General features: G+C 63.8%; 1 protein-coding gene across 2 annotated transcripts in view; it reads right to left on the bottom strand.

The window, feature by feature from the left end:
- KIF26A (kinesin family member 26A) overlaps positions 1 to 22113 on the bottom strand; it is a 40023-nt gene extending 17910 nt beyond the window's left edge. For both annotated transcript variants that reach the window (XM_072963838.1, XM_072963839.1), the window contains exons 1-4: positions 21892 to 22113; positions 21308 to 21553; positions 8243 to 8695; positions 1438 to 1628 (exon numbers count right to left, since the gene is read on the bottom strand). In XM_072963838.1, coding sequence (XP_072819939.1) covers positions 1438 to 1628; positions 8243 to 8695; positions 21308 to 21553; positions 21892 to 21933 — 932 coding nt within the window. In that variant the 5' untranslated portion in view covers positions 21934 to 22113. The remainder of the gene's footprint in view (positions 1 to 1437; positions 1629 to 8242; positions 8696 to 21307; positions 21554 to 21891) is intronic.
- Between the last annotated feature and the right edge of the window lie 1664 nt (positions 22114 to 23777).

The raw sequence follows: 23777 nt of genomic DNA, 5'->3' as shown, positions 1-23777 counted from the left end.
AGGGAGCCGCTGTGATTCGGGGCGTCCAACAGGCTGGAAATAATGGCAGCTGGCAGTGCAGCCCCCTTAAAACCTGCCTCCGCCGTCCCGGCCCCCGGCCCCGGCCGAAGCGCCTGTTCCTATGGTAACTTCCCAAGGGCAGCCGGGGCGGCCTTGCTCAGCTGGAACAAAAGGCAGCCCGGCTCCGGGGCCGCGGGGTCGCTAATGAGCCAGCGTGGCCCCCACGCGGGACCACAGGAGCTGGTCTTCCTCCTTCTCAGACGGTCTCAGGCTTGAAATCCTCCTGCAAGCACCACCTGATGGAGGGTGGCCAAGGCCGAAAGCCCCGAGGGAGAGACTAGCTGGGGCAGGACACTCCCAGATGCCAGGTGTGCCTGCCCTGGTCTCTTACACAGGGGCCCCTAGGCCCACAAGGTAGGCTCCCACCCACCCCACAGCCAGAGAATCCCAGCCGGGCTCTCTGCGCCTAACTGGGGCAGTGAGCCCCCAGACAAGCTGACAAGGCACCCTGTCCCCACAGGGGCCGCTAATGGGACAGCGACCCGCGCCAGGCCCACCATCACCGCTCATTAACCCCCATCACACCCTGTGATCCTCACACCATGGTGGGGGGAGCCCCGCCTCAGGTCCCCAGTACCCAAGGGCACTACAGGGAGGGGCTTGAGCCGGGGAAGAGACCCCCCCCCACTTCCCACCTCTGCACCTTGCTCACAGAGTTCCCTGCCTGACAGGCCTCACCAGCCAACAGGTGCCTGCAGGGCCGTGGCTAGGCATCCCGGAGGCGTGGAGGGAGCAAACCCCAGGCTGCAGTCAGCCCCAGCCCCGGAGCTCCGGACTGAGACCAGGACCCACTCGGCCCCTGGCCGCCGGAGGAGCCAGATCTAACAGCCGTAAGGGTGGCCGTTAACAGGGAGTGTGCCCGCAGCACCCCCAGGGAGTGCAGCAGGTGGGCTCTGGGTGCAGCCTGCCCCCAGGACACCTTCCCTAGCTCACCCCCACCTCCTCAGGTGCCTAGGGATGCTCCCTCAGGCCAGTTCCACCCCGTGCTCCCCAACTGCAGGGGCATCTGCCCCAAGGCCTGCCGGCATCAACCCACCACCCCCACCAACGCTGGGCCAGCTTGCTCTCAGGACTCGGTGCACCGCACAGCATCTCGGAGGAAAGCGTCATCAGGAAACTGAGGCACAGAGAGGTTGCACGACCTGTCCGAGGCTGCACAGCTCCGAGGGGCAGATTCTGAGTTTGAACCCTATCCTCGACTGCACCTCCCTCTCAGGGCGAGCGGCCTTCCCTGGACAGTGCTGTGACGTGGTGCCCAGGGGAGGCCCGCCGCCACTGGGGCCAGGAGCTGAGGCCCGCAGGCCCCTCCTACTGTTCTTGTCCAAGCTGCCCCCGAGCCAGGCCCCACCCCGAGCCACCCTGCGCCGGAGGACGTACCTGAGGAAGAAGGAGGCTGCCGCCGACGGGCCCGAGGCGCCCCCCGCCGGGGCGCCGGGGGCTGGAGTGACCAGGGCTGCAGTGCAGGCCCCACCGCGGCCCCACGTCTTTGGCACACCATCAGGTCCCACGGAAGGGGGGCCATCCCGCACTGTGTCTGCCACCGCCACCGCGGCCACCGCTGCTTCAGCCTGGAGGGAAGGAGGGGGCCTGCCTGAGCATCAGGCCTCAGCCGGGAGCTGGGGAGCAGACCTGCGCACCCCAGAGCCCAGTGAGCTCCCAGGGGCCCCTACTCATGGGACCCAGCCAGCTCGGGGAGGGAGGGCAGTCTGCCCCACGGGGCCCCGTGGGGGAGAGGTAGACACAGATGTCCGCCCAGGGACCTCACTTTCCAGCCCCTCCTCCTTCAACCTCCAGAAATGCAGTGACCCCAGTGACCCCAGTGGTTGGGACAGATGGACAGGGACCCCCACGCCCCTCACCGCTGGGCCACCCGCCTGCGAGCACCCAGAGGCATGGTGACAGAAGGAACCAAAGCAAGTGTTTGCCACGAGCACTGACTGCCCCGTGCACGGTGATGTGTGATCCTCCCGCCAGCTGAAGTGCCCCACTGGCGTCTCCAGCTAGTCAGCTAAAGTAAGTTCCAGAGGGAGACAGCCTCGTAATGAAGCACAAACGTAATTAAAGGCTCGCCCGGACGGCGCTGGCAAACTTGAGATCCGGCCACTGTGTATTTTATTTATGTGCACTTGTCAGGCCCTGGACCCCAAGGCCAGCCACAGCCCCAGGGGGGTGGGCATGGCCCCTGGCAGAGGAGGGAAGCAGCCTGCCTTAGCCCGGCCACCCCCAGCCCCATCCTCTTCCCCAAGCCGCCCAACCCCGGCCCCAGGCTTCAGGGCTCCCCAGGCACCTTGGCCCAGTCCCTGGGACTCCCAGCCCCACTCCACCCCGAGCACTGCTGACAACCACTGTCCAAGGTGTCCTCTGTGTCAGGCTGGATAAGGCCTGCGGTCCTCACGCTGACAGGACACGGGCCTCCAGTGACCCTGCAGGAGAGGAGCCCAGGAAGCAGCCACTCTGGAGGGCCCACCATCCTCAGGCTCTCCCAGGTGACACAGCCAGATGCCAGGGTGGCACTTCCACAGGCCCCAGGAGGAGCGTCTGGCAGGAGGCCTGCCAGCTCAGGGCAGCATCCCTCCCCACCGGGATGGAGTCCCATCCCGCCCAGACTGTGGTCAGCACCAGCTCCCAGGCTCCCCGAGGGTCACAGCAATACCACGTCTGCAAAGGAAGCTCAAAGAGAGTCCCAAATCTTAGGCTGGATGGTAGCCAAGGACCCCCTACCTGGCCCTCTCTGCACCAGCATCTCCCCCAGGGCTGTGAGGAGGACAGGTCAGTGGCAGAGAAGGGCAAACCTGGAACAATCCAGGCCCTCACCAGGCACTGTGCCAGCACACCACGCCCTGCCACCTGCCTTACATTTGCCTATAGGGTAGGAACTCCTGTGCATCCCCCAGCACCCAGCCCAGCCAGGCCTCCCCTTCTCCAAGCCACTCCCTGGGCCTGCCCCAGGTGCCCTGCCCTGGCCTCCTCCAGCCCTGAGATCTCTCCCCGGCTTCACCTAGGCTACAACGTAGTGCTGCCCACCCCCAGAGTAACAGGGCCGTGCTTGACTTCTCAGCACCATATTCTCCTATCCCACCAGCTTGTGTGAGCACCTGGTGTGTGCCAGGAATCAGGAGGCCCCTGGCGGGTGCCTACCACACCTGCCTGGTCTCCCCATGCCTGGCACCTTGCCTTGGCAATGGTAGGTGTTCAGTATATCTGTCCTCCAGGGGCACAGTCTGAGACACAGGCATGAGACACACAGAGCCCACAGCCAGGAGGCAGGCTCTGCACCCAAGAGAAAGGGAGCTGCAGGATCAGAGGGGGCACCTGGTCACAGGGGCACTCCAGAGGGGGGTCAGGCAGGCCTAGGCCCGCGTGACGGGAACCGGATGCTGCTTCTCCTCCAGGCAAATGTGAGGATGTGGAGCAGCCAAGGACCCTGACGTCAGCCTCCCGACGTGGCCTGCCGTGCACAGGACCTGCGATGTTCCCTCACCTCAAACATCAACCCCTCTAACGCACATGCTCCCCAGGAGAGGTCTGACCTCCTTCGTTGAGCAGGGCAGTATAGGACATTTTAAAGTTGCGTCATCTGCAGGGCCTGAACTCCTCGGAGCAGAGCTGGGTTTGGCAGAGCACCCACCAGGCGAGGAGCACGGGCAGGGGCTCCCTAGGACCGAAGCGGGCTCACACCGCAGTGCTGGCACCCGCGCTGCCCCACCCAGCCCGTGACGGCTCTGCCGTGGGGCCCACCGCCAGCCCAGGCCAGCCCGTGAGCCCGCCCAGTGAGGCACCTGGACAGCAGGGGACAGAGCTGGGGGCTCGCCCCACAGCCCCTCCGCCCACTCCCATGGGGCCTGAGCCATCCCACCGTCTCAGGCGGGCATCACTACCTCCAGCCAGAATGCTCCGGCACCACCAGCAACGGTGCAGGCCCCTCAGCACGCCTGCGGCCGGCCGCCCCCCGGGCACTGACCTGTCTCGGGGGTCCCGCACGCACCTCGGCTCCGCCGTCCCACGAGCTGCCGAGACACGGCTCCGGCCATCGGGACGGCCGCTGCCGATTCCTGCCAGAAGCAGAGCCCAGGCATGCCAAAAGAAGCCAGGGGGGCGGGGGGGACGGCGAGAGGGAAGACCACAACACGGGGACAGAAGAGAGGGGGCGAGGGGAGGGCAGGCGGGCGGCCAAACAGAAAACGTGATGGAGGTGCCAGAGCAGCAACGAAAGAAAAGCATGAAGAGAGGAGAGCGTGAGGTGGGCCGCGCCACCGTCCCCGGGGAAGCCCCTGCCAGAGGCTCCTGACCTCAGCCGGTGCCCGGGGGGCCCAGAGTGGGCGCCAGGGTTCCACAGAGCATGGTTTGGGAAACACCAGACTAACCCATTTCTTAGGAACCCTCCGGGCCTGAATTCCACGTCTGAAAGATCCCGGCAGGTGAAGAACAGTGTCCACCTGCTCCTCGGGAGAAACACCTCACTGCGGGCTATTTCATGCCGAGAGGTGGGGGGGCCAGAAGGGGCAGGAGGCTGAGGGGTCTCACAGACACGGTCTCAGCCCTGCAGAGGGCATGGGGGGCATCGCTCAGGGGGCATGTGCCAGACACCAGGGTCTCCTCGAAGCTCCGCCTAGTCCCCCAGAGGCCCCCAGGCCAGGAATGTCCTTCCCCTGCAGGCGCCAGTCACAGGAACAGCACCCCAGCAGCTCCCCTGAAGTGTGGCCATCCTCTCCTGAGGCCCAGAGGGGGCACCAACAGCGGGTCGGGTCAGAGAGACAGGCCAGAATACAAAGCTCCCTCCACCCCTGCCACGTCCCTGAGGACGGGTGGACACCCACCAGGGCCCCCGCCAGTGCTCACAGGAAGTGGGGGGGGGCAGCAGGAGCAACATCCCCAAGCTGGTGTCACCCAAACTCCATGGACAGACAGAAACCGTGGCTCCACCAAAATGACCTCACCTCCCACTCAAAGCAGCATGCAGCACCTCCTCCAGGAAGCCCTCCATCCTCCCTGTCCAGGCCGAGCCTCTGCTGCCGCAGACCCCATGGCAGGCTGGGAACCCTCTGCTCCAGGTCCTCCTCCCTGGACTGTGAGCCCTGAGACCCTGGGCAGGGCCTGGCCTGTGTCTGCACGACTAGGGAAGGTTTGCACAAGTCTCCACTCACCCAGACCTGGGGCAGCTCCTTTCACTGTTTCCCGCAGTCCCATCCTCAGCTGCCCCAGGCTGTGCTACCTCTAGCCTACTGCGGGGTCAGGAGGACAAAGCCTTAATGTCATCTGTAAAGTGAGTGCAGGTGTCCTACGGACATCTGACAGGCACCCTGTCGACCTGGGGGAGACACCACGGTTCACAGCTGTGTCCCCGTGAAGCAGGCGGAGGCAGAGCACCTGGGGTGGCCCCACGCTCTCAGGGCAGCCAGGGAGGGTGACAGGCCACAGTCCCGCTCCCGTGGGCACCCACGTCCTCCATGGTGGCAGAGCCGCCTCTACCGGACAGTCTGGAAGGCAACCGCTCGACGGTCCCAGCTGGGACGCTTCCCCAGATACTCGGGAGGTGAATGACCCGGAAAGGGCCGAGCTCTGTGCTCCCGGACGGGGAAGTGGACTGCGGCCTGAATTAGGCCAGGGCAGGCCGAGGGCTGCTCCACCCAGACACCAGGCTCTCTAGCTGGCCACGCCCACAGAAGGACCCACGGGGCCAGCTCCCAGCCAGAGCACCCGGAATGTTCCAGGCCCATGCCTCCCACCCCAGCAGCCCAGATCCACGCTCGCCTGGAAACAGTCACATGCCAGGCCCGCCAGGGGGCTGTGGTGGCGACTCGCAGCACGCCTCTCCAGAAGCGTGTCGTTCTAGGGCCTAACACGCAGTGTTCCCACATTCCAGGCCCGCCTCTAATGATCAACGGCCTGGTTCAGGGGAAACCACCTCATGTGGGTCCAAAAGTTCTATTTATGGTTTAAGTAATGTCTCCATCAATCGCCAGGACTGTTGTCTCATCATAGTCCATCACCACCCGCCCGAACGCGATCAGTGCACATAAAACCAGGAGGGAGCCTTGAATGCTCACGTGTTATGGTGAGCTGGCAGCCAGTAGGGCTGCCCAGCAAAAGGCCCGTGACCCCACCAGGCACACAGAGGCAGACAGGCCACCAGCCTGTCCTCTCCAGCTCACACCCCTCTTCTGCCTCCCGGGACCCTCAGGGCCAAGACCAACCCCTCTCTCTACCTGGTGTCTAAGGCCCCCTGGCTATTCCCAGTGGCCTCCTGTGCCCCCATCACATCTCCCGCTGGGCCCACTGTCTCTGCCACTTCCCTCCAGGCCCGGCTCAATGCCACCTCCTCCAGGAAGCCGCCCAGCTCTCTAGAGCTGCCTCCTCACCTCTGCTTTCCCCCTTCCACCGACCCCGCAGGCGCATTCTTCCCAGGCAGCCCAGCTCTCAGGCCAGGAGGCACCACAGGACTGGCACAGCAGAGGCTGGCCTCCCCCTTCTTGGCCTCGCCCTAGGACTTAGCAAACAGAGGAGCTGGAAGCAGAAAAGCCACCCATAGGGTGCATTGTCACACCAGGTGGAGGCCAGGTCAGATCCAGAAGTTCTTCCCAGGGGTGCCCTGGGCACCCCAAGCTACTGAGGGTCGGGGAGGCTCCAAAGACAGGGCACCCTCAGAGGGGCCAGCCCCAGCAAGGCCACACTTGAGATGGCAACATTCAGCCTGCAAACCACAGCCCCTTCAGAGGGGCCGGCAAGTCCAGAGGCGGGGGCGGGCCAGGGGACTCATGGGACTTTGCCGCAGCAGCTGGGGGCCCTCGCCGTGCCTCCACCCCCACAGCCCTCGGGCACAGAGACCACAGGAGAGGACTGCTGAGGCTCTATTTCCGAGACACTCACCGGGCAAGTTTGTGCAGCTGACTCTGCAGTGACTAGAAAGGCTTCCACGGCCATCTACCTATCTCTCTGCCCCGGGGCCCCACGGGGGACAGACGGCGCAGCAGGAGCTTCTCCAAGCAGCCACAAACGCCTGTGCAGCTCCACCGCTGGGTCCCACCTGGCCCAGTACCCTACCGCAGCTCTACCACCAGGGTCACACCTCCAGGGAGACCTACAGGGTTCATACCTCCAGGCCTCCACACAGACCCTTCCCTCCGCTTGGAGGGTCCTTTCTATTTCATTTGCCTGGAGAACCCTATGCTGGGCACTGCTAGGCCCTCAGCAAGCAGATGGGGGCAGCCGGGGGCACGAAACCCCAGGAGAAGGCATCCCTCAATCGTGCAAGAGCTTCTGGGGAAAGGTCCTACTGGGACCACCCCAGCACAGCTACCCCCACGCACCACCAAGCCAGAACCAACGCCCTCCAGTGTCCCAGGAAACCCCGCTCCAAAAACCCGTCCTCTCCTGACCCCCGACCCTGGTGCCCCTTCTCCTGGATGGAAAACTGGGGGACACAGGGGACACCTGGGAGAGACCCCCACCAGCAGAACTCTGTAAGCAGCAGGCACCGGGCGCCTGGCACCGGGCCCCAGCCCCACCCCCCAGAGCTCGTCTCAGACCGCCGGGCCCTGCCTGGGCACACCCAGCCCGGGTCCATGGCACCTCAGGACCCACCAGTGGCCAGAGCTGGCTCCACGGAGGCCATGCCACTGCTGTGGGTGACACTCTGGTAGGCCTGAGGAGGGGAGCCCTGGAGAGTGGGGAAGGCAGTCCGCAGTCACCTGGAAAGAGGTGGCTTCTGAGGGGCCAAGCCTGTGCAGGAGCGAGCACACAGTTCGCACCACCTGCGGGCCTCCCACTACATGCCAGGCTGTGTCACTTGTCCACAGGGCAGGGCCATGTCACCCAGGTCTGCCTGTGCTCCGGGCAAGAGAGCCTGGCCAGGGAGGGACCAGGAGGAGATGTTCCCTCTACTCCAACCCTGAGGATGAGGGTCTGATCTCATCCTGGGAGCCCACGGGGCCCTTGTGTCAGCCCACAGCACTTTCCGTGGTCTCCGAGTGGCCACAACCATCCTCACCCACGTGCCTGTGCTGCGTGGCAGCAACGCTCCCAGGGACACGAGAGGACCCTGCCCACCAGCGACCTGGCAGGTGGACTTGACCTGGGCCTTAGGAGTGTCTGCAGCCCCCTTGCTTTAAGGGGAGCCATGCTGCAGGGCACCCATTGAGCTCAGTGGGTGCAGACGTGGACTCAGCATGTCCAGGGCACTCACCAGGCATGACGGCGGCAGGAAGCTGTTGACCCGCGAGACGCTCCACATGCCGTCCAGGCACTGCTGAGCCTGGATGGTGACCGTGCTCAGGGCCCCGCCCAAGCCAGCAGGCGCCACCGACACCTGGACACTGGGCCCGGACGGCCAGGCCAGCCCCTTTCTCCGGTCTGGTCCCACTCGGCCCGGCTGCCTCCCCACCAGGCCCGCCGGCGCTGGTACCTCCCTCAGGCTGGTGGCAGCGCCAGGGCTGGGGGGCGCGAGGCCGGAGCCTCCATGAGGGGCGTCCAGCTCTTCGCGGCTGGCAGGGGCCTGCAGCAGCCGCAGGGCCTCCCGCGTGAGCTGGTTCAGGTGTGTGGCACAGACGTCACAGCGGCGCTCAGCCTCCGGGTGACACGCAGGCAGAGCCCCAGGTGCCGGCAACTTGTCGAGAAGCAGAGCAGAGAGACATGGATCCTGGGAGGACAAGGGACAGAGGTGGTCAGTGCCCGGGCACCAGGACCCACCCCCCTCCCTGACGCTGGGCCGGCCCACACAGCGGCCACTACGTAATCCAGAACTGGTTAATATGCCCCAAACGGTGTCATCTGCAGGCACCCAGCAGGAAAAGAGCCATTGGGGCTTAACAGGGAGGCCCGCAGTGCCCTGGACAACTGCCCCCCTCCTCCAGCCACCATTCCCGTGCTTGCCTGCGGCCAATAAGGCATCCATCTGCACGGCCCCCAGCAACTGGGCCACAGCAGCCAGGCCACATGGCCAAGCAGCAGCCCAGGAGCTGGCGGAAGGGGCCCATCTATGGTGGGCTGAGGGCCCCAGTTGAAAGCAACGTCGCTTCCAAAGCCCGTAATGGGGGGCTGGCGGGCTGGAGACCCTCTCCCTGCCTTTGCGGCGTCTCCAGCCCTGGTCGGGATTGGGAGGAAATGTAAACGGACCCCCAGGAGCCAGGCTGTGTGATAGGACTGCAGGGGTGAGCAGGTGGCCCAGGTCCACAGGAAGACGGAGGCCCGAGCACAGCTGGCGGGAGGCAGGAGGCAAGTCTCAATGGCCCCCACACTCCGCTGCAGACATGGAGTTGGCTGCTGGGGCCTATGCTGCCTGGTGGAGGCCCCTGCAGCCCACCCCCCTGCCCTGTACTGAGGGGGACACGGGGTCTCCGTAACCATGAGCCTGCTGTCTTAAGAGGGCTAAGAACAGAAGCCAAGAGGTCCAGGAGGGATTCCTGGAAGAGGGGACACCTCTAGAAAAAAAGGGGAGGCAGAGGGAACCAAGCCTCAGAAGGAACCTCACTGGAGGGAAGCTATCAAAAGTCACATTCCCAGGGCCCATCCCCTACCCTCAACCCCAACAACAGGCTCTGCCTCAGCCCCTCCCCTGGCAGCCCCTCAGCATACTTGCCCTTTCCCGAGGGCAAGCCCAAACTACAGATGCTTGGCCAGGACACCCCCTTGACGGAGCAGCGGCCCATCCTGGACTTGCCACAAATCCTCCCTCCCCAGCCACAAAGCATCCCCTGCTCAATGGCTGGCCACACTGGCCCCAAAGGACACTGGGCACATCCAGATGCCCTGCTGGCCACAAAAGGGACTGCAACCTCCCCAAACGCATCCCTCCTTCAGACTCGGAAGCCAAAGGCACCACTAAAAAGGGGCAGCCCATTCATCCCGCCCGGGCTCCCCGAGCCTGGCCTGTGGCCAGCCTGACCGGTGTCCACAGACGCCAAGGGAGAGCTCCAGTGGGTGCCGGCTGTGACAGGGAGGCCTGGCTGTGAGGGGACACTGCTCAGCTCTTGTGTCCCCGGGACAGGCAGACCCCGGAGATACTTCGGATTCAGTCCAGATCACCATGACAAAGCGAGTGTTGAAATAAAGTGAATCACGTGAATTCTTTGGCGTCACAACTATAAAAGTTATGCTCACACAATACTGTAGTCTAGTAAGTGTGCAAGAACATCGCGTCTTAAAAAATTTTAACACTAAAAAACAGCATCGGTTGAAACATAACGCTGCTGGGAAAATGGCACCGACAGACCGGCTCAAAGCAGGGCTGCCCCAAATCCTCGGGCTGTGAGAAGCGCACAGTAAAGCAAAGCACGGCGAAACCAGGGGCCCGGGCCGCCCCACGCGCCCCAGGCAGACCAGGTCGGATGAAAGCGTGGCCCGGCCAGGCCGCGCCTTGCCGCTGCCTGATGTACGGGCTTTCCTCCGGTGGGGGCTGGGGGCCTCTGAAGTGCCCGGCGTGTCTGGTCCCAATTAGCGGACACCCCCACACCCTCCTGCTCCCCTGTGGGAAATTCACTGCGGACCCCAGGGAGCCCTGCGGAGGTGGGGGGCAGGCACGGGACACGCTGCGGGAACCCCACCCGGGTCGCCCACGGGCCACAGGTGGAATGCAGACGCCCTGCCCCCGCCACACAGGGCTCAGACAGGCCTGCTGCCACTCCATCATCCCTGCCTGTTTTCCAGGCCCAGCTCTGATTATCCTGGTTTTTCCACTCAGCGGGAGGCAGCTAATGGTGGGCTGGTGTGAGGGGAAGGAAGTGCTGCCTGCTACAGCCATTAACCCGACTTGAAAGGCGGCCCAGACCCCGCCCGGCCCCCAGGCCCCACAGCCCATTGTTCTGGGGCCTCTGCCTGTCTTGGGGACCTTGGGCCTCTGGGGAGCCACTCCCTCCAGGAAGCCGGGAGTGCAAGGGATGGGGGGGCTCCTGACTGACCTGGGCCCACACCAGAACCAGACCCCCACCACACCCCCAAAGATGCCCCTGCCCACCCCCCTCCCCCAGCTCGTCAGGCAGAGTTCAGGTGGCGGCTGTCAGGGAGGCCTCAGCCACCCGCCCGCCCACCACCCAGGCCTAGGGCTCTGAGCATCCAAGCCCCATGTGGGAACGGCAGGGGTCTGCTCTGAGGAGGGGGAGCCCTCCAAGCTCAAGCACTCCTCTCACAGGGAGACAGGCCCAGGACCGCCTGATCACCAGCTCAGCAAGCCAGGTGCAGGGCTTACAAGCCCGTGGGCCTCCAGGCCATGGTCTCCCCTGAGTCCCACTTCACAAGCTCCCAGAAGGTTCGGGGCCCCAACACACCCGGGCCCCACCCCACGGCCAAAGCCTACTTTGGGAGCCAAGCACCCCTCCCAGCACTGGCAGCCAAGCTCACCTCTCGGGGGACCCTCACCACCTTCACTGCGGAGGTGACGATGCTGCAGGCCCAGCAGATCCCCCAGGCCTAGGGGTCTCCGGGTGTGGCGGGGGCCACCTCTCCAATTTCTGCCTGGTATCACACACCTGAGATGGCAGAGGCCGGCCAGGAGGAGAGACCCACCTGGGGTGACCACACAGAGACTGCAGTGGGCCCTGAGCCCCTCAGGCAGGCCAGGCAGCAGAGGCTGGGCCAGCTCGGGGGCCAGGAACAGGGCAGCGGCAAGGAACGCTCACTGTGGTCGTCCAGTCAGAACCCCGCCCCACAGCCTGCAGACCAGCAAGCCCTGGGCAAGACAGACCTAGAGTCAGGGTCCAGCACCCTGGCCCAGCATTCAGGGCTCCAGGGAGGGGGGCTTCTCCCAGGATGGGCACCCTGGGCCCCAGAAGGTAAGGGACGAGAGCATCTTCCACACCACCTGCTGCCCCTCCCCAAGCGCAAGCCAACAACCCTCAGACCCCAGCACAGAGGGCAGCTGGGGAAGGCCCAGGAGGAACAAGTCGCCCTTCCCTGAGGCCAGTGCCCTCTCCCAGCCGTGGGACAGCTCCTGGCAGCTGCAGGGAGGGCTCAAGCCCCCAAGAGGTCACGGCCCCAGTTTCCAGAATTTTAATCCCCGAAAGCCCCAGCCACCATGAGGCCTAGAGCCCACCCCTCCCGTCCAGAGCCCAGCGCCTTTAGACAGGAATCACCCTGCTGCAAAATAGTACTTTTAATTTCCTCTTTATGGTCTAATTAAACAGATATTTTACTTGCATTTGGAAAACGTTTTTCTTAATTTGATTCAATTTAGCACTGCATACCCAGCACACCACCTGGGTTTTCGGGGGCCTTCCCCCACTTAAGAATGATGGCTTTTTATCTTCCGTCGTGTTTCTGGGATCTCTGAGTTACTTTAAGTAATCCTTCTATTTTCTCCTAAGAGGGAGCCCTAGAGGGGCTTCACCGGGGGAGCTGCCCCACCGTCACCACCAGGGGAGGCTTCCCCAGGGTCCAGGAAGGCCAGGCTCACCCCTGGGGCAGGGCGGGAGCTGACCAGACCCCCCGCAGAGGCTTCCATGGGAGAAAGTGAGAAGGGGGTCTACTCCCCAATTCAGAAAAGCCCCCAGACCTCAGGGCTGTGAGAAGACCCTCTCTGAGCCCCCATCATCCTGTCTTTCAAAAGGGGGCCCCAGCACCCACTGGCAGGGTGGCTGGGAGAGCGCCCAGGACCAGAGCCCAGCCTGGAGGAGCGCGTGAGGCCAGCCACACTGTCAGGAGTGGCCTGCAGGCAGCTGAGCGCGTCCAGTCCTGCCTTCTCTCCACAAACAAAGCGCACTGGGCCCTGACCCCGGGCAGCCACGTTTCCGGAGTTGACAACAGGTCCAGGAAGGGACCCCGGCTGCCGGGCTGGGCGCTGCCCTCTCAGGCTGACATTCCGAGGTCGCGTGCAGCCTGGCAGGATGGAGCTGGGGGGCTCAGTTTTCCAGCCCCACCTTGGCTGCCCCAGGCCCTCCCACCTGCCAGGCTCCTCTCTGGGGGCGGAACCCCTAGCCCGAGGCCCCTCCCACCCACATCTGCTGGGTCCAGTGGGAAGACCTGGAGACCCTCTTCCCCAGCCCAATCCTCCCTAGCCTGCCGGCCAGGGCACTGCAGACATCCCATCCTGCAGGCCTGCAGTTCTGAGGCCCCATAGCTGACCCAGGGGGAGGGGCAAGGGGATGGGGGCCACAGCCTGGCCACCCAGCACTGCCCGGCACCCGTCCCCAAGGCCCTGCGCCAGGCGCCAGCCAGCTGGGCAGCTTGGGGCACACACAAGTTCATTGAGACCTCTTCCCCTCAATGGCCTCCCTGTCCTCTGCCAATGCCACACAGAATGGGGGAGGGGGCCAGGGGGCTAAAGGCCAGCCAGACAGGATGGCCACAGTGGAAGGGGCCAATAGACAAGCAGCTTCATCGGGACCTGAAGCTCACCCAGACACGGCGTTCAGTCCACTGTCCCATTCTGGGTCAGGGCACAGAATCTGTGGACCTCGGCTTCCTCATCTGAGCAACAGGGCAACAGCAGATTCTCACCACCAGGGCGGGGCACACCACACCCTGCAGGCCCAGCACCACTCCGGGGGCTGAGCCCAGCAAAGGGGCAGGTGCAGAAGCAGAATGGAGCCCCTGTCCCTCAGCTGGCCCCAGGCGTCCCAAGTTCTCCTGCTGGGAACCTCTGTACGCAGGTGGCCCCAGACCTGTCCCCGACTACCAACCCCTTCCAATGAGTCTTCCAGGAGAATCAAGGCTACAGCTTTATATTAAAGGACTCTCCAGAACACCACAGGCCCCAACCTCTGCTCCTGGGCTGGAGCACAACTGCTCTCTACCACACCTCCCCACCTATGACCGCATCCTAGCTTCCCCCTAGCCTGGCACCCCAAGACACAGTCTCCACAAGTGCTCAAAGCACCCCCATCCTGGAGCTCTCGATGCTCCCACCATCTCTGTGGGTCTAATTCTAGCCCGGATCAAATGCCATCTCCTCCAGTAGGCCCTCCTCGATTCCCCTTCCCAGAGCCTTCCCTCCCAGGATCCATAGCACTTTGGTTAAGAGCACAAACTTTGGAGTGGGAGAAACCAGGGTGAGAGGCCTTGAGCAAGTCCCCCACACCCTTGTGTCTACTATTTCTGCCCTGCCACGCAGGGCGGTGGAGCTGAGGACGTAATTGCCCAGAGGCCTGCTGACTGGCTGATGGCACTGTCTCTCCTGGGGAAGGCCGGCTCTGCCCACTTCCTGCAGCACAATCCCGCCAGCCAGGTAGGCCGGAGGAATGCAGGGATAAACATCGGGCCCAGCCTGGCCACCCTGGATGCCCACCCTGAAGCTCCTGTCCAGGCCTCAGAAGCATCCAGGGAGGGGAGAGGTTCCACTCCCCACAGCACAAACCCTGCTGATAATCCAGCAGAGGGGACAGATGGCAGGTGGGTTGGGCCCCTGGCATACCTCGAGATCCAACACCCAGGCACACCATGGCCCGGCAGCCCCAGGCCGCCTGCTGGCCGGCTGTACTGGCCCAAGTGCCCTTGGAGCGCCAGGCACCCAGCCCCTGGGAACTACCTCACTCGTTGGCTGCCGTGAGTGTGCTCCCTTTACAGACCAAGGCTCAGAGACACTAAGACACTTGGCTCAGGCCACACAGCTTGGGTGCAGAGCTGGGGCTTAAAGTGTAGGGGCATGGACCAAAGAAAGGGGCCTCAGGGGTGAGACCGGGGGTCTGCGCTAAGCTACAGGCAGCCGCTGGGCGGGGCCAAGCCTAAAGGGCTCCCGACAACCCCTCAGGTTTCAGAGAGGCCACAGGTGTGGGGCTGGCAAGGGCTCCAGGAGGCAGAGCTGGGCTGTGGCCGTGCACCGAGGCTGTGGAGGACGGGGACGGGGAGCGTAGGCTCAGGCAGCTCAGAGGGAGCCGGCCCTGCAGACCACGACCCCGCGCAGGGCACGGGGCAGGGCCCGCACCGGGCATGCTCCACCCGGAAACAGGCAGTGGCCCAGGCCAGCATTCATCATGCAGGGTCAGACGTGAGTGCACACGGAGGTGTAATAACATCCACCCGAGGCTGGATGCAGCAGGCGCAGAGCAGCCTAGCGCGGGGCCGTGCAGGACTATAAACCTGCCAGCCCTAGGCACCCAGCTGAGCCCACTCACCCCTGCCCCAGCCCAGCCCCCACCGCCTGAAATGCCACCAAGGGACAGGGACGGGACCAGATGAGGCCAGGGAACCCTCCCACAGAGCACCAGGAACCCTGACATCCACGTGGTCCCTCAACCACAAAACACAACACCAGCAGTGAAAGTGCCCTTTATCCGGAGGGAGCAATGACCCTGTTCCCAGATGGGGAAGCTGAGGGCCTACCAAGGAGTGACCACACCACAGGAGGTGGTGCCCCCTACTCCCATCCTAACCAGGAGAGTCTCATCAGCCACGGTGTTCATCCAGCGGGAAGGGGGAAGCCACAGCTTGGGGATCAGGGGACCACCAGGGTGTGGCTCCCAGAGACACGGCCACCCAGGCTGGCTGCTACCAGCAACTTGACAGGGGACAGTCCAGCCTCAAATGCCACTCCCCACTGCACAGGCTCCCTGTTCTGATGAAGCAGATGAGCAGACGGAGGCCAGACACGCCGACGGGACATTCAGTCCATTTTCACTCTATTTAGTTATTCATACCTCACACCTCCTCACATAAAAACTGTGCGATGGCTTCCAGGAACGACACGGCATAAACTGAAAACAAAATCACATGGCTAGAGAAACCCACATTAGAACAAATAGAAGTGATCAGTTCCCAGAGACATGCTAGAAAGAGCTCTTCTGGTCAGCAGAAGCTGAAAAGTACATGTGCCATGAGTTTCCTGGCAGGCAAAGGAAAAAGGAAACTAGACTTTCCTTGCTATTTAAGACAAGAACCAGTTCTTCTGACTCCCAAGTATAAGATTCCTTCAGGACACTCAAGCGAAACTTGAGAAGGCCCCAGACTCACTCCTTTAATCCATCCTAAACCGAGACAAGCCCCCAGCAAGGCTCTGACCAGCCCAAGGTGCAGGGGTAACTGGAGCCTCCCTCCCTCCCTGAACCTCCACCTCTCAGCAGAGGGGCAACAAGACCAGTCACCACAACTCACACCCCTGCTCGGCCCCACCTCTGACCGCAGCTGGACTCCCCACAGGCAAACTCTGTCCTGCAAAGAGGCAGAGCTCCATACCCTAGACCCACAGCACCTGCATCCCAGCCAGCCCCCGGTGCCCCGCCCTCGCCCCCTGAAACCCCAGACCTGCAAGGACATAGAACAGGCACCAGGAGTCTGTGATTCCATCACAGGACCGAAGGAAATCCCCAGGGACAGCAGGGAACACCAGCTAGACCACCATCTATCTAGGGAGGGGGGAGCCAGGGGAGGGTGGAGAGGGGTCAGCCAAGGTCTCGCAGAGGCCAGGTGGTGAGGCTAGGCTGGGGGGGATTGCCTCCTCCCTCCCTCCCTCTGCCTGGGCTCCATCCCACAGAGTAGCCTGGGAGCCTCAAGCCCCACAGATGGATCCCTTCCCAGCTGAGTCATCCAGTTCCCCGCCAGCTGGGAGAGTGCCCGGCAGACAGCCCCAGGGAGCACCCGCCCCACTCACACCTCCCTGGCTGCCTCTGGAGCCTGCCAACACCTGGCTCAGCTGAGGAACACTGCTGACGCCAGGTGCCCCGCCCTGTGGAGCCCTGAGGCAGACAGATATTGTGGCCCTGACCACCCCCCAGAAGCTGGTGGAGTTCAGGTCAGGCTCCAAACAGCATGGGGGGAGCAGGGGTCCAGGGAGTCTGACCCCAAGTGGCAAATGGGCTCAGCCCCTGCCCCAGCCAGGCCCACAGCCTGGTGGAGATGACAGATCCAGGACCCCACCATTGTACACCAGTGCAGTCAGAGCTGGGGGCTCTGGGGACAAAGGACCCCCACATCACGCAGGCTTCCTGGAGGCGAGACAGAGGAATGGACCACCACTGATAGGATCCACACCCCCGAGTCAGGCCCCAGAGAGAGGCCAGAGGGTTCTCTAGAAGCCTGGTGACATCACCCCAAGCTGTGCACGGGAGGAGAGCCCTTGGCCTCCCCAGTAGCCTTCAGACTTGTTGCCCAGCTTGGTGAAAAATGTGAACCGATGCTGGGGTTGCATGGGTGGGCAGGGGCCATGAGCAGTGGTTCTGGAATTTGCAGGGTTGGGGAGGACAAAACCCCCTGCCTGAGTGAGCCCGAGATTCACAAGAGAGAAATAGATCTGAAACTTTGCCCCATCAGAGTGCTAATCAGTTCAATGCCAGGATCGACACGTCAAAGTCACAGTCCCGGAGAAGTCACCACCTATTCATGATACATCTGGGCAGCAGCTGGGGCGAACCCCCAAGCAGCATCCCCACCCCACTGCTGCTAGGAGCCTGGGGATTGCCATCCTCCCGAGGGGCGTCCCGAGGAGGTTGAGGTGGGGAGGAGAGAGCCAGAATCCAGCCCAGCAGCCCCCAGGGTGAACACAGCAGGCTGTGGGAGGAAAAGCCTAGTCATTCAGTCATTCAACAAACATTTCAGGGGCACCCAGACCTCGTGGTGCCCTGACAGAGCTCCTAGCCTGGGGGTGGCACACTGAACACAGAGACCACCCAATGACCAAGGGGTGTGGGAAGAGCTGAGAAAAGGTGGGGTCAGGTGGCAGCAGAGGTGGCCTCCCTGAGAAGGTGGAGATGTGGGGGAGGGGAAGCTCTCTGCACACAGAGGGGCCCCAGAGCTCTGCGCCCTGAAGTCAAAGTGGGGTCGGTCACCATGATCCAGACACCACAGCTGGAGCCTCGGGCAGCTCAGGCTGTGTGGTTCTGCCAATGAGCCTGGGAGGGATGAGGGCTGGGGGTCTGCAAAAAGGGTGCTGCAGTGAACAACCATGGGATGAAGAGGACCCTTGTGCCCAGGGGCTGCACCTTTCAGGGGGCCTCGGTTTGGCAGGGCCAAGCTGGGACAGCAGGACCCAGAACCATCCAGAGACCCTCCTGATGGAGCCAAGGTCCGATGAGTCCCCTCTGGCTGCCCGAAGAGTGGGCAGCGGTGGGTGGGCAAGCACTGGGAGCGGGGCAGGGTTGTGGACAATGAAAGGGGTCTGCAGGGACCCAGTGACCAGCATGCCTGAGGGGTCTGGGGCCTCAGGTTCTGAGTCAGGGGACAAGAGGGGCAGAGTGGTCAGTGGTGGCAGAAGAGGAAGGCCTGGCTTTGGCCTCAGGTGGGAGGCGCTGGGAGCCCCAGGCAGAGACTTCTCAGAGGCAGGGGCACAGGGAGAGCAGAGAAAGGATTTGGCAGGATTGCAGGGGTGGGAGTGAGGGGGTGGGGCGGAGCAAGGCATCTGCAGCAGGCCCGAGGGGAGTGACCCAAGGAGGCCGCAGGAGGACATCTGGGGAGGGTAGCTCCAGGCCACGCAGGGGTCCAGAAGGGGTTCCCAGAAGATGAGGCCAGGGCCCCTGGTGAGAACAGAGAGTGGCTCAGCGGGGGACCAGAGGCCCAGCCTGGTAGCCCCTCCACACCCAGGCCCAGCACCCTTCGCGGTTCAGGCAGGACAGTCTCCTGGCAACAACCCAGCGGCAGAGCACGGCCCCTCCCCCACACCCCCGGGCACTGGAAATCAAAGATGGGGGAGGGCACAGTCCTAATCCCTGGGTGGGAACCACGCTCACCCCCACTGCCCAGACAGGGACACCGAGGCAGCTGCAGCGAGAAGGTACCAAAGGCAGCCGGGAAGAGGCGGGCCTCCCGCCCAGGCCACCAGATGGCTGAGCAGGCCTCCGACCGCCTGGGCACAGCATGACCCCCGAGACCACGCCCCAGCAAAAGCAACACGGCCTGAGGTGTACAGGCCGGCCTGCGCCACTGCCAGCCCCACACACCTGTGGAAGGGGTACAAAGTGGTCCCCAGTACAGAAAGGGAAACTGAGGCCACAAGTTTTCATAAGCCAGCACGGAGTCCCGCAGCCGGAGCTGTCTGCCCCGGGGGGACGGCAGGCATCAGGCGCCGGCAGAGTGCCTGGGGCTGGCTGAAGACCGCTGTCCTCCACCCTCTCAAGCCTCCCTCTACACCTGAGACCAGGAAGAGACCCGGGAGGCAGAGGCCCCTAGGCCATCCTCACCTTGAGCCGTGGAGCCCAGCGGGCCACCTCCCTTCCCAGCCTCCCCAGATGCCACAAGCAGGAGACCAAGTGAGGTGACAGCAGCAAAGTTCTCTGTAAACTGTGGGGTGCTGACCCCACGAAGCTCATCTCCTCATGGTAAGAAACAAGCAAGGGCCCCCGGGGAAAACTCTAGAACACAGACTCTACACTCCAGTGGCCTGTCAGCCTCAGAGCAGAGCCCAGTGCCCCTGGACCATGGGCCAGACTGCCGGGAGCACCCACTGGGGCTCACCCAGAGCCGGTCACACACGGGGGCCTCCTGGCTGCCTCAGCGAGCTCTCCCTCCCAAAGCAGAAGCAGCTGTGTGTGCACATCCTGGGTACCACCTCCCCAGCCTTCCTTGATAGGATCTATGGGGCAGGCCGGCAGGTGAGGCTGTAGGCTGTGTGCCAATCAGCCAGGATGCTGGCGAAAGCCTGGGTATCATAGAACAATGAGGCCCATCAAGGTCCCAGGATTGCAGGCCCAACCACTGATGATGTCCCATGGCCCAGATGGCTCAGCCCAAGGGCCTGAAGCCCCCTGGGCCCATTTCCATTCTCTGGAGAAACAGTGGATGAAGGGGCCTTCCCTCCCTCCCTCAGGCACAGCACCCTACAGGTTGGACAGCGCCCCCTAGAGGCTACCCCCAACTGACAAAGGAGGAAACAGAGCCGGGGAGAGGGCCAAAGCAAGGAACAACGCATGAGACCCTCGTCTGCTGGGTGAGCAGGCCACTGCGTGACAGGGATGGCTGGGCAGGGGGTGAGCCTTCACCTGGCACTGAGGGGTACCCAGTGTCAAACGTCAAATTCCGGGGAGGCCAGGAGAGGTGGGTGGTGAGCACCGCAGGTGGTCCCGGGGCTTCCCTGATGAGCTGTCTGCAGGCAGAGACCATTGAGGCCTCCCAGATGAGGGCCCCCGAATCCACCAGCGACTGGTGTGACCTGCAGCTCTCTCCACCCAGCTCCCCTGTCCACCTGGTGGCCAGCCGGCCACATGTCCAGCACCACCAGGCAAAGCCCAGCTCAGTCACTAAAGCCCTCCTCTCTGGCCTCACTTTCCCCCAGTGGGGTAGCAAAAGCTCTGAACCAAAACACCCTTTTCTGGGGCCCTCCTGGTGCCTTTTCAACCAGATTCAAGCCATCTGCGGCACAGAGCTAGGCAAAGCTGCCCCCTGCTCAGAGAGCAGATGTGGGAGGGTCCAGCCCCACCCCAGGACAGGCCACAGGTCCTCTCCCCTGAACGCAGAGAGGAGGTGCCCAGAACACAAACTGGACTCACATGACCTCCCCACACCCCGCCCTGCCAGACACAGGGAACACCGTGGGACCCCAGGAGGCCAGGGTCTGGCCCAGACCGCATGGCCTCCTTGGAGAACTATATTTAGATTCAATGGGGATTATTCGGACTTCCCAGGAATGCTTTCAGAAAGACTGAAGGTCAGGCGGGAAGGGCTTCCTCTGGAGACCCCCACCTTCCCAGGCTTTGCAAACTTCCAGGGAGCATTGTTCCCGGAACAATGGTCCCAGCTCCTCCCAAGCCCAGGGCAAGCCCACTGGCTGGAGAGTTCAGCAGAGCCCCCTCCCCAGGCAAACACCTTGCTGCTGGTGCTTAGAGCCTGGGGAACCCAGAGGCCCAGTCACTCAGTTCCCAGATGGGCAGCCACTGCCAGAATGGCAAAGCTCCAAGCTGTATCCCACACACAACTCTCATCTGTGAAGCAGGAGGTGGAGGGAAGGGGCTCCCCTCACAGTAGCTGGCCCACCCGCTGGCCTTTCCAGCCCTCCTGCCCCAGGTGTGCAGTCTCCAGACACTTGGCTGGGGACCCAGGTGCCCCAAGGGCGACATCGCACCAGGTAACCTCTTGCTGCTGGCAAAGCAGGAGCGGTCCCTCCCAGGGCGGGGTCCCTGCCCCCTCCCTCTCCCTTCCCTCCCAAAGCAGACAGTGGTTCCAGCTGTAGGACATCTGCAGCAGAAACACCCGCCCAACCCTGCTCCAATCAGACCTTGGGACCCTCTTAGGGTAAAATGCCCCGATTCACACAAGGTGTCGCAAATGGGGAAACCGAGGCCCAGAGAAGGGAAGGGATTGGCCAGAAATCCTTGGAACCTCGCCTCCTTCCAGATCCCAAGGTCTCCTAAGTTCCAGCATGGGCCTCTGTCCCACGGCTGCCTGAGGAAGGGTCACTTACCCGGAGGGATGTCCCGGGCCCGCTGACCAGCTTCCACGCTTGTCGCTTGAGCTCGGCGAGCTTCGTGTGGCAGTGGCGGCACCAGCCGCCTCCACCGGCCGAATGGCCCTGCTCTGCGCCTGCCCCGGCGCCCTCGGGCGCAGGGCGGCTGCCGCAGGGGTCCTGTTCTGGCCCGGCGGTCAGCCTCTTGCGGGGTGACCCCTCCAGCAGCCGCAGCGGCTCGCGGGCCGGGCCGCCCTCGGCTACCTGCGGGGGGTGGGGCGGAAAGGGACCGTGAGCCTGAGCCACTGGGCGGCGCCACCCAGGGACCCAGCACCGGTGCCTCCAGACCTCAGAGCGACCCAGCACCAGAGTGACGCAATCGACAAAGTTAAGAGCGCTGGGCGCGAACCAGCCGCCCACCTTCTTCTTCCATCCCAGGTCTCGATTAGGTCCCCTACCCCAGCAGGAGGCTCGGCGCCACCCGCGCTCCGCTACAGGACGGGCCCCCAGGGCTCTGTGCATCCTCTGTGTCCCGGGCTCTGTCCCGGGCGGCCCGGCGGCTCCCAGCCGCCCGCCTCCCTCTCGGGCCCGGCCGCGCGTACCGCGGGTTGCGCCGCGCACAGGGTAGCGCCACGGCTGCCCATGGCCAGGACGTGGGAAGGACTTGGCGGTCGCTTCGGGGCCACTCGGGCTCTCCGGGGCGCCGTGGCTACGTGATCCTGTCCGGGGACGCCCCCATGACCCGGCCGGCCACTCCGAAGTTCGCGGCCCGGACGAGCGGCAGAGACCGCGCGGCGGTGGCGGCGGCGGCGGCGGCGGTCGGTCGGTCGCGCTGGGAGGCGAGGGCGGGGCCGGGGCGGGGCCGGGGACTCCGGGGGCGGGGCGGGGGCGGGGCTCCGGAGGGCTGTCGGGACCCGCCCAAGCCCTCGCTCAGCAGTGCTTGGGGGAGGGTGTCCTGCTTTTCCCCGTGGCTCCACCCACTCCGAGGCCCCCAACCTGTTAGGCGAGTCCCAGCGCAAGAGAGGAGCGCTGGGGGCCACGGTGAGAGAACCGGTACACGCGCGCGCATGCGCTTTCCTGCTCCGCTCCTGGGACTCTGGGACCTCCCGGGACATACCAACCCACTCCTCACTTTACAGGAGAGAAAACTAAGACCGCAGAGTGGAAGGTCTTTCCCAAGGTCACACAACAAAGTGGAAGGAAGAAGGGGCTGAACCCCAGCCCCTAGACTCCCAGTCGCTTTTTCCTGCAAATCCAGCGCACTCTGCGTGTCGCTGGCCACCTTTTGGGTCTGTCCCGCGTGGGTGAGTGTCGCCATGGTCTGCGCCTCGGAACGTGCGGTGCCTGCTCCAGTGTTTCTGTGTCTAAGCGTGTCTGCAAACGGCACGCGTGTCTCTGTAGCCGCGCGTGTGCATGATGTTGGGTGTGCGCGCTGTGCGCGGGGGAAGCGGAAGGAGGTGGCCCTGAGGGTGTGCGGGGGACCTGTTGTCAGCCAACCTGGCAGATGGGAACTTAGCTTCGGAATTAATTGCCTGTTTGTCTCAGGCTGGGAGGTCGCCTCCCTTCTCCGGCGACCAGTTGCTCCCGCTCCAGTCCAACTCTTAAGAGTTGCCGTTATCCAAGGCGGCAGGCGGCTCCCGGTCCCAGCTCTGGGTCAGCCTGAAACCCGAGGTTGGGCTCAGCGGGCGCGGCCGCCCGGCTTCTCGTGACGCGAGCGCCCCCTTCTGGCTGTCGCTCACCCGCGGCCGCGAGGCTCTGGAGAGACCCGGCACCGCCGTCCGGGGCGAACAGGCGCGCCCGAGAGACTTAGGAGGAGCGAAGCCAGAGCAGAGGCGGCTGGCGGGCGCAGTCCAGGCGGAGACCCGGGCCAGCGGATCCTCGGCCGCAGTGAGACCCTCACCCAGATTCGAGCAGCTCCCCGCCGCTCCTGAGCCCCTCAAAGCGATCCCTTCTTTATGTTTTGCCCACCCTCCCTTTCACTAGGAAGGTCCTCTCCACACACGCAGCACCTCTCCAAAAAGAGAGGACTGGGGGTGATCCTCCCGTCTTGGCTTTCCGAGTCGTTTATGGCATGCAGCGTGCGTCGGGGTAGCAAAAAGTGGGCAGAGGCTCCCCCCACTCTCACTCCACGATCCCACATCTTCCAGACCCTTTCCACCCGGCCCGGGGGCCGGAAGCTCTTCGCCTTTCCTACCTCACCTCAGCTTCCTAAAGGAAAACGGGCGTCAGCCCCCATCTGGATCTCAGCACCGCGGGACACCACAGCCCCCGCCTTTCAACTGCTCTGGGACTCACCCACACAATTTCCCACTTGCACCCCTAGAAACACATTGGCGCCAGGAGCCGGGGTCCTATGCCCCGGGCCGGCCACACCCGCAACTTCGTTGGTCCGCACCGCTGAGACACTATAGGAAGCACACGCTCACACCCGACACCCCAATTCCTGGAGGCGGCCGGGACACAGCCCTGCAGAACCTAGAGGTGCAGG

This window comes from Vicugna pacos, chromosome 6 (assembly GCF_048564905.1).
Source record: "Vicugna pacos chromosome 6, VicPac4, whole genome shotgun sequence".
Classification (NCBI taxonomy): Eukaryota; Metazoa; Chordata; class Mammalia; order Artiodactyla; family Camelidae; genus Vicugna; species Vicugna pacos.
The sequence above is the reverse complement of the archived record's forward strand: the minus strand, read 5'-3'. Positions and strand labels throughout refer to the sequence as shown.